This window comes from Physeter macrocephalus, chromosome 7 (assembly GCF_002837175.3).
Source record: "Physeter macrocephalus isolate SW-GA chromosome 7, ASM283717v5, whole genome shotgun sequence".
NCBI lineage: Eukaryota > Metazoa > Chordata > Mammalia > Artiodactyla > Physeteridae > Physeter > Physeter macrocephalus.
The window spans coordinates 2,553,009-2,563,811 of record NC_041220.1 but is presented as its reverse complement, the minus strand read 5'-3'; the positions used below and the strand labels follow the sequence as shown (position 1 = coordinate 2,563,811).

General features: G+C 42.1%; 1 protein-coding gene across 1 annotated transcript in view; it reads right to left on the bottom strand.

Moving 5' to 3' along the window:
* Positions 1-10,300, bottom strand: part of TMEM144 (transmembrane protein 144) — a 33,495-nt gene extending 23,195 nt beyond the window's left edge. The window contains exons 1-4 of the mRNA XM_007101323.1: positions 10,192-10,300; positions 7,964-8,086; positions 4,620-4,719; positions 2,900-2,980 (exon numbers count right to left, since the gene is read on the bottom strand). Of these exons, the coding sequence (XP_007101385.1) occupies positions 2,900-2,980; positions 4,620-4,719; positions 7,964-8,086; positions 10,192-10,300 (413 nt within the window). The remainder of the gene's footprint in view (positions 1-2,899; positions 2,981-4,619; positions 4,720-7,963; positions 8,087-10,191) is intronic.
* Positions 10,301-10,803: the final 503 nt, after the last annotated feature.

Sequence of the window (10,803 nt, the reverse complement as noted above, 5' to 3'; positions counted from 1 at the left end):
TCCTCATTGCGGTGGCTTCTCTTGTTGCGGAGCACAGGCTCTAGGCACGTGGGCTTCAGGAGTTGTGGCTCGAGGGCTCTGGAGTGCAGGCTCAGTAGTTGTGGCACATGGGCTTATTTGCTCCGAGACATGTGGGCTCTTCCCGGACCAGGGCTCGAACCAGTATCCCCTGCATTGGCGGCGGATTCTTAACCACTGCGCCACCAGGAAAGTCCTCAAAGCCTTTTTTTAATTGAAAAGGAAATCTGTCTTCTTGTGAACTCCGACTCCTGGATCTTCACTGAAGCATGTCTAAGAGAGTGTCCTGGACTTTGTTTCTTGGCATCTGCTCCACTTCCACCCTGAACCATGGGGACTAGAAGACTGAAAACTACATTTGCCCAAGCTGTGCTTCACCTCGGCTTTGCCAGCGGTGGGGGTGGGGTGGGGTCGGGCATCATCTTGCCTTGGGTGGCTGCAGGGGTGTCCGCAGCTCAGGGCAGACACATTTCTCCCCACAGTGCCAGCTGGGGTGGGTGCCCTGGGGCTTTGGGTGATGCCACCTTCCCCCTTTGCTCTTTTGGGCTTTAAAACACTTTTTGTCAACAATTCCCTGTGCTAAATCCTCTGCTGTTTAAGATGCCTGGGGCGGTCTTGGATATGGAGACTGACTGATACTTACCCTGGATAACACGTAGGGAAGACGTAAGGCTAGATGTGACCTTAGCAACGCTTTACAATTGACTGTACAGAGGATGGGAGCAGTTGTTTCCATTTTAAAAAGAAAAGTAACACCCTAAACCAATGTAACCAGATTCCAAGTTTCCTTATACTGGCTATGAAACACCAAGTCATTTCAATGAATTCCCTTCAGAACAAACTGATTTAATGGCGTTAAAATGGAAAGGTTCCAGAAATTCCTTTTAGTAAAGGGTAAAAAATATTAACAGAGAGAAACCTCAGTCAGATAGAGTCGAGAGACCAGAACGGGGAAGCTCACACGCCCTGTGATCATAGCGGAGCCCAGCAGGAGAGAGACAGGCCCCCCTTGCTTGCTGGCCGGGCCTCAGCCAGTGGACAGCCATGGACTCCCTGTTTTCTGTAACCCTCCCAGCTTCCTTGTGTCCTCTATAAAAGCGTTCTCCTTCCCTTGACGTGAGGGACTTGTACTGGCTCGCCATGGTTGCAGACCCCTCTTGTTTGCTGGCCGGGCCTCAGCCAGTGGACAGCCATGGACTCCCTGTTTTCTGTAACCCTCCCAGCTTCCTTGTGTCCCTCCCTTGACGTGAGGGACTTGTACTGGCTCGCCATGGTTGCAGACCCCAAACTGCAGTTCTCTGCTGATCCTGAATCAGCCCATTTTTGCTGGGGACAAGCTGGCCGTCTGTTAGTTTCAGGTCAACGAAAGAAACTTAGAAGAGAGCCAGGATGCACCACAGAAGAGATCACTGCATTTTCCTGCCTCAGACCAAGATCCAGGCTAAGCTGGGTGACTGCCAGTCACGCTGGCTAGTTAACTGTTGAGTTGGACAACATAGGCCCGAAGGGGTAACAGAAACCAAACATGAGATAGTTATTAATTAAAAGAGTGACTATTGTAATTAAAATTACCCACCATAGAGAGCGTTAGCCATGTGTCTAGCACTATACATAGCACTTAACATATTTATTTAATCCTCAAAATATCCTATGAGGCTGCTGCAATTATTATCCCCACTTTATCTCCAGATGAAGAAACCAAGGTTTAGAGAAATTAAGTGATTTGCCCAAGGTCACACAAGTAGTAGTGATAGAACGTGAATAATTTGTAATTTTAGAGAATGTGCACTTTCTAATGGAAGAAGGAACATGGAGAAAAACCAAGCCTGATGGACTGGATAAATTGGCCTCAAATTATCATTAAATCAAGACTAAGGCGTTCTACATTCCAATTTTGGGGTGTAAAGAAATGTTTTTTGAGAGAGCTCTTCAAAGCTCGAATGCTATGTGAATTGTACAAAATATACAAAATTGCCTGTAACCAAAAATGTCAAGAATCTGCTATTTTAGAATAATCAATGTTATTTCCTCTCCGATTGGCCTGGAAGAACTCTCTAAGGCAACATTTCAACGACAAAGAGATTGTTCCTGGATGTGGCTGGAGAAAAGCCATCAACCGCAGGAGGGAGGGAAATACAGCGTTCTTTCCCTGAAGAAAAACAGTACTAAAATCTTCGCAGGCTGTGCTATCCATTATGAGAGGTGCTGACAGGAAATACAGACGGAGCCTAGAGAGGAAAAGGGGCCGAAGCTAAGGTGCCCTAATTCTGTGATGGTTTTATGGACTGAACACTGCCATTCAGAGATTCAAAGTCATTTGCATCCTCACTCATACGGTGACTATAACTAGATATCCCCAAACAGGTATTTACATGAGTGTGTGTTGTCACAGGCGAGAGCGTGGTTATCTGAGCGGGTTGAAAGAGCTGAGTGACGTGACAGGAAAGTGGAAACTGAGTGGCAAAGAATACATGAGTAATAAGAGAGAATCGGTGGCTATTTCAGAGCGTCAGGAAGCCAGAATAACATTGACTTATAGCGTTTTCTAGTTTGCAAAATACTTGAATTCCACTTGATCCTCATTTATGAGCTATATCTTGTGATTTTTCTGAATATTACAGATAATGAAAATGAGCTGCACAGCAGCTAAAAGGTTTCCCAGGGTCTCAGAGCTTTTGACCCCTGAGGCTGGGACCCCTAACCCCAGAGCTGATACTTTCTGTCCTCTGAAGCCATGCCTGTCAATGTCAATGAAGAATCTGAGAAAAAATCATGTTGATTGATGAGACGTGGGTGTAAAGCAATGTGAACACATCAGGATCTTTAACACGTGTTCTGAATGTTGGGAAGAAGAGGTAAATCATAAGAAATGGCCATGTACCTTACTACTGACAGTCCGGCTCCGATGTAATTGAGCAGTGGTTTTGACACCTCTTCTGCATCCATTCCAAACCAGCCAAACCTGGAAATTGAAAGAGGCATATCGGAGTAGATATCGTTGAATATGTGTTCATCACAGTGTTTAAGGCCATGGGCTCGGGGTCAGACTCCTGGATGGAAATCCTAGGTCCCTCACCTACTACCTGTGACTTGGATAAGTTAACTATCTTTATTGTGCCTCAATTTCCCATGTTTAAAACGGGGACAATTATACCTATAATTATACCCCACGTACAGGTTTCTTAAGATTACACGAGCTAGTATATGTAAAAGTACTTGTCTAAAAGAAAAGTCCCTTTCTCATTAAGACCAAGGAAGAAGGAAGAAAAAATAGATTAAGTGGATAATCGAATGCTGATGAGTTGATTGCAGCTTTGTATAATACTTGAAACAGACTTCAATAACTGCTTGGTTAAAGATCCCTGCTCTTTGGCATCCCTTCAGATTCTTTTTTTTTTTTTTCCATGCCTTGAGGTCGTGATCATCACCGACAATCACTGTGAACCACCCAGGGCCAGAGAAAGGAGGCAAGGACAGGAAAAAGAAAATAGCACTTGTAAAAAGCAGGGCGGGGATGAGGAAGGGACAGGAAAGAATGCACTGGAAGTTAGTTGGCTTTGTTATAACTGAGGATGTTGTAGTGTTTCGAGCGGGAAGAGGGGCCCGGAAAGCAAGGTTAGAGTAAAAGCCCCCTTTCTATTTATTTTCCCAAACTCAACTTGAATGTTCATCCTAATGCTGACTGAGGGTGGTGCAGTCCAAAAGGATCTTCTCAGATGATGAGGCTGTTCCCAGGCTGCACCGGACAATAGGGCAGCTTCCGCCAGATACAGCGATAGAGCACTTGACACGTGGCCAGTGCAGCGGAGGAATTCGATGCTTAACTTTATCACATTTTAATTAATTTAAATTTAAATACACATGGCCACATGTGGCTTGCGGTGACCCTATCTGGACAGCTCAGCTCTAGAGCTGCAGGTTGGCAAAGTTTCCCTTAAAGGGCCAGAGGGTAAATATTTTAGGCATTGCGGGCTGGGTGGCCTCTTGCAACTACTCACCTCTACCATTATAGGGAACAAGCAGTCACAGACACTCCTTAAACAGATGTGTTTGGCTGTGTTCCAATTTCACTTTATTTACAAAAATGGCTGGGAAGCTGGACCAGGGTGTGCTGACACTGGCTCAGACCCAAGAGGGGAGAATATGGGCTTTAGAACCAGCAGGCCTGCGTTTGAATCTGGCTGATTAGCTCTGTGAACTTCAGCAAGTTCCTCGTCTTCTTTGTGTGTCGGTTCTCTTATAAGATAGCACTTACCTCATATAGTTGTGAAAATGAGATGGGAATAATGTATATAATATGTCCAGCAAATTGCCACACATAGAAAGGGAACGTAAATATCAGTGTCCTTTCTCTCTCCCTACTTTGTTCCCTAGAGACAATTCTTTACTTTATCTTGATCAGAGTGTTAGATCACTTCTTTAGAACTTAAGGGAAATAGTAATTCAAGGTAGCATATGTTATGTGTATGCCTTACCAGGGGTGACCTCTGTGAGGGTAGGAGCCAAGCATTATCCCTCTCAGCTAGTCCCATCCCTAGCACTGGCCTTACACAGAGTGTGAGTGCAGAGAATCGTAGTTGAAACACTTTGATTTGTGTTACCTTGAGCTTGCCCAGCCGGTTAAGGCATTAAATGATCCCCAGATCAAGATTCCAAGGCCCAAACCAATGGTTTTGATAATCGGGACAACAGCAATGTTTCCTGTAGATGAAATATACAGAAGAAAGGTGTTATGTCCAATACAGAAAACAAGTGTATCAACTGAATTAATTTTTATTTTAATTTCAACTGAAGCTCATGGGAGCGTTCCCTTTTCTCCACATCTTCGCCAGCATTTATTGTTTGCAGGTTTTTTGATGATGGCAATTCTGACTGGTGTGAGGTGATACCTCATTGTAGTTTTGATTTGCATTTACAATAGCCATGGAAGCAACCTAAATGTCCATCAGCAGAGGAATGGATGAAGAAGATGTGGTACGTATATACAACGGAATATTACTCAGCCATAAAAAGGAATGAAATAATGCCATTTGCACCAACGTGGATGGGCCTAGAGATGATCATACTAAGTGAAATACGTCAGACAAAGACAAATATCATATGATATTGCTTACATGTGGAATCTAAAAGAAGGCTACAAATAAACTTATCTGCAAAACAGAAATAGAGTTACATATGTAGAAAATAAATTTATGGTTATCAGGGGTTAAGGGGGGTGGAGGGATGAATTGGAAGATTGGGATTGACACATACACACTACTATATATAAAATAGATAACTAATAAGGACCTACTGTATAGCACAGGGAACTCTACTCAATACTCTGTAATGACCTATATGGGAACAGAATGTTAAAAAAGAGCGGTTATATGTATGTGTATAACTGATTCACTTTGCTGTACAGCAGAGACTAACACAACATTGTAAATCAACTACACCCCAATAAAAATTTTAAAAAATAAAACAAAATAAAGATTTAATAAAAATGAAAAAAAAAAGCTTATGGGATTTGGACAAACTTAGCAAAGCACAATTCATCATTTTAAAAATAAAACAGCCACATGTTTTGGCATTTAAACTCATGATTATGACTGCTGAAAGAGCCAGGCTTAGGGCAAAATCCTACAGAGAAAATGTTGAATTAGCTCCTTGCCTAACTGCACCAAGGCTCTTCTTCCTTAGCGTAGGTCTCTGTTTTATGTCTTTTTGCAGAAGCCTGTCAATGATAAAATTAGTAGTGACCATCCCCTACGACTCGAACCAGGGCCAACCACTGGCAGATGTCCCTGTCCCAGTACGGCCCCAGACTTTGCTCTCCCACGCTCACCAGCTTGTCTTCTGGATTCCTGCACCCAGTGCTTCGTGCTCAGGACTAAGTTCATGGTTGGTCTTTCCAGTTCATGATTGGCTGTCTGGTCTCAGTCAATCTCCTCTGGAAAGGTTCCCTCTCTTGGTTTCCAAGATCGCTTCATCTCCCAGTTCCCTCCTGTTTCTCTCTTTCTCATCACACCTTCCGGATTTAGATGCCCTCTGAATATTTTCCCTAGAACACACCCCTCCTCTTGCTACATTCTTCTTTGGGTACTTGACTAGTTTCATGGTTTCAGCCGTCAGCTAGAGTCACACACTCCCAGTGCTAGCCTGGACCTTCTCCAGAGTTTTAGTGCCAGTAAGAAATTTCCGGGGCTTCCCTGGTGGCTCAGTGGTTAGGAGTCCGCCTGCCGATGCAGGGGACACAGGTTCGAGCCCTGGTCCGGGAAGATCCCACATGCCACGGAGCAACTAAGCCCGTGCGCCACAACTACTGAGCCTGCGCTCTGGAGCCCGTGAGCCACAGCTACTGAGCCCACGTGCCACAACTACTGAAGCCCACACGCCTAGAGCCCGTGCTCTGCAGCAAGAGAAGCCACCGCAATGAGAAGCCCGCACACCGCAACGAAGAGTAGCCCCCGCTCGCCGCAACTAGAGAAAGCCCGCACGCACCAACGATGACCCAACACAGCCAAAAATAGATAAATAAATAAATTTATAAAAAGAAAAAAAAAAAAGAAATTTCCAACACCAGGAACTTTCAGCTCAAAAGGTCCCAGCTGAACTCATTATTTTCCCTTTCGGACACGTTCTTTTCCCGGTTTTCCTCATCCAAGTCAATGACACCATCACTCTCCTAATCACTTAGGAGAAAATCCCTACATCACCATTGGGTCCTCCCTTTCCTCCGCTCCCCACGTCCAATCAGCTGCTGTAACCTACAGCATCCCCGTCTGCAGCAGTTCTCACACTAGACTCTAACCCACCGACTCCCAGTGGGACCTGCTGGGTGAATATAGATACTGTGGTGGTTGTCAAGGTCTGCAGGATGAATGGTTGCTTTCTCGTTCCCCTCTCCCATTAGACATGACAATCAAAAGCATACTAAGGTATAAGTGAGCTATAATAATTACAACTCTAGTGGAAATTTAAAAGTTAACTCTTTTGTCCTCCAACTCATTATCTTCACTAAATCACTTAATTCTGTAGAGATTCAAATTAAGTAGTTACCCAATACATTTTTAACGTTTAAAAATTTATTTGCTTTTAATCAAATTGCCTCTAGAGAGCCTTGCTACTTGGGATTCTCTTTGCTAAAGAGAAGAAAACTCTCCTGGGGTGTATTTATATTAATAGAAGAAAAACATTCCTGAATGGCCAAGCAAAGGTGTAAGTTCTAGTTATATAACTTCAGGCAACAGTGAGAAGGCAACAGAGGGAAGATTTTTGTTTGCTTTTGTTTTTCTCCCAGTGCTTTTGAAATGATAATGTGTCTGTGTTTGTCTACTTTTAAGGACAAGTCCTAAAAATGATAGTAGTAGAAACGACTCTTTAATAAATATTTTCTGACGAACATAATGGGAAAGAAAGAAAGAAGGACCAGAGCACTTAAACTAATATATGAGTTATGCTTGAACAGATAGCGAGTGAAACATTTTTCCTATAATAATTTTATATAATTATATATATAATGTATAGTAATAATTTTACTATCACAATTATCTACCAGGAGCTAAGAAAGAAACCATTAAAAGGAAAGAGTCAGGAAACGTACCAAAAATATTTATGGAGCATATAATTTTTTTTTTTTTTTTTTTTTTTTGGTGGTATGCGGGCCTCCCCCTGCCCCGTGGCCTCTCCCGTTGCGGAGCACAGGCTCCGGACGCGCAGGCTCAGCGGCCATGGCCCACGGGCCCAGCCGCTCCGCGGCACGTGGGATCCTCCCAGACCGGGGCGCGAACCCGGCTCCCCTGCATCGGCAGGCGGACGCGCAACCACTGCGCCACCAGGGAAGCCCTATGGAGCATATAAATGAAAGAAACTAAATTGTTCATTCAGTTTCCTTCTATTATGAACCAGATTTATTTTGATCATAGCATAAAATGATTAAAGAATAAATTATATCAAATATTACCTGTTGCCCAAATGCAGCCCCCAACCATTGCAAAAGGCCAAAACTTAGGGCAATGTAATATCAGATTGACCACCAAGGCAACCAACCATATGGCAGCACAAAGTACCCACTGGAGAAACATTCCTGGAAAAAAAAAAAAAAATTGGTGTCATTGGTTCAAACTGATCTAAGGAAATTAGTGCACTTAGGAATATCAATGAATTATTACAGTAATGGTCACAATTTATTGCATGCCTATATGCCAGGCACTTTACATGTTTATTATATTTCTTGTAACTACTATGCATCATAATTAACCCTAATTCAGACAGAAAATGAATCTGAGATGAAGCAACTTGTCCAAATAGCTAACAGTTTGTAAAACTGGAATTTAAACTTGACTTGACTCCAAAGCTTGCTCTACACTGTGCATTCCTGCTTAACAGGGATCAAAAATTTTCTACCAAAGAATGTTGGCAAGACCAAGACTATATATTTTTATTCAGATGCTATACTTAGTGCTATTCCTCACCAAAGACATGGCATTAGGAACTTCACAATAGCATGATAGTAATTTAAACCTTTGGGGATCATATGCGCCACTTTGGGATAAACATAAAGTCCTTTAGGGCCATATGTAGGTCTCATGCTCTTGGAGTTGAGTGTCTGCAATGAGTCAGACATTCCAGACCTGAGAATTAGCCTTCCAGGTCCGGGCTACTCCCCTTCCTATGCTCTGGGCTACCATCTGCCAGTTACTTGAAGGTCACATGGTGATAGGAGGTGTATCTGTACTTTCCTGAGGCTTAGAAAGAGGGTTTAGGGATTAAAAGGATACAGAAAACATCGACATTGGAAAAAATACTAAGGTAGTTATAACTCAGTGTAGCACTTTTGACTCTATTGGAAAATTTTGCCTATTTCTATTCAAACTCACAGTGGAGGAGAGAAAAAAAGGCTGTTAACCTCTAAGACAAAAAAAGTAAGAACACAGAGAGGAAAGGGAACTTCATTTTACAAATGAGAAACTGAGAACAAAAGAGTGGATAAGGTTTGTCTGGGATCACATAGTTCTTGTAGAACACCCAAAAGTCAGGTCCTGTACCCCTTAGTATGTTTTTTGTTATTTTTTTAGTACTTTTCATTCCTGTTCTAACTCCATAGGGAAGAAGAAGAAAGGCTCTGGAGGGAAAAGATTTGTAACTCTATTGTCTTAGTGGTATAAAGACATAAGGAAAAAGCCTGAGATAAAGTTGAAAATAAAAAAGACATAAATTGGAGTGAAAATACAATGCTTCCCACCAGGCTTTCACCGTAACATCCCCAATTCCTCCTCCTGGCTTTAACAGGAAAGGCAGGTAGATAAAAACAACCACTGCTTCTCCTTCCCTAAAAATCACATTACAGTCAGCTCTACCATAAGGTGACATGCGTGTTCCTAAACATCACCGTACTGTGTAAAATCATGTGATAAAACCTGCAGAGCTTAGGGGGAAAATGGGGCTAAGGACACACAACACTCAGAAACTTCATCACCAACTTATTAAGAAAAGATAGGAGCCTAAAAAATGGTAGTGCAGTTTTACACTGGTGAAGTGGTTAAGACATTCACAAATGCTGCAATAAATATGGAACTTTACCTTAAAAAAGATCTGAAGTTGGCTTATGCAAATGGATGTCAGAAGTGTTGTAGCTTGTGAATTATTGGGAAGGTGGCGAATGAGGGTTTGAACACCAGATGTGTATGGGTGTGGTGTAACAGACCTGGTGGTTGTGTGAAGGGGTGTGTGTGAGCATATTTTGTGCATTACTATGCATCTTTGTTCATCTGGGTGCAGTTTTCTGTGTTCACCTAACGTTTGTCAGAGTCAAAATTGCTCATAGGCAAACACAAATCTCGTGTTATGTGCAAACTGTTTTCTATTATATCAATTGTGTTGGCAATTTGTGTTTGCAAAACAAGTGTTATCAGTAGAGCTAACTTCCTTCTTTTCTAAACATAACAGATACGGCTAAAAGGCTTTCCCCATCCTAGCTTTATGATGAAACACAATCTTAAGGTTATCCTATACTGACTAGCAGTCACATAACCTGGCATGGGCATTGTCAAATGATTTTTTTTAAGCTCTATTCATTTGGCTTCAGGTACAGCAAAATTCATTTTTATAGCCATCATTTAAAAAAGACCGAAAAAGTGAACTTCACATTTAAAATTAATTTAAGACTAACAATGAAGGAAACATAACTACCATCACCAGTCTCATATTTTTTAAGTGGTACAAAGTTTGAGCCAAACAAAAGGATGGCTACAATAGAGGAGATGAAACCAGTGGTGAGGTCTGTTCCATTATTGCTCATGGCTCTGGTCCTGCCCGAGAGCAAGCTGGTTCGCTTTCAACTTGATGTACTTTTCAAGAGCTTCTGAAATACAAGGAATAAAAATGAAACAATGAAAAAGTTGTGAATCTTTGAGCAAACTGTGGTCAATACATGATACTTATTGAGTTTTTCAGAAGTACGGTAAGAGTCCTTCTTCCAGATAAAAAGTTAGGACATTATGAAATTATGTATTACATTCACACCCCATGTTCATTCATTCATTTTTTCATTTATTTTGTCAACAAATATTTTTTGATCACTGACCTACAAAGCAAACAAAAAAACAAGCAAAATTTGTCTTCAGAACTTGACAACCTAACTTCTTCCAAGACCTGGATACAATTTGTATGATATCGTAAAGAAATTCTTCTGTATGGGTAGATTGTATAATGAGGATTTGTGGACCAGGATCCTGTTCAGTTCAGTTGGTTGTCGTGACAAGTAAATGACAGAGCATGGGTGAAGACTTTGAGAACTATCAG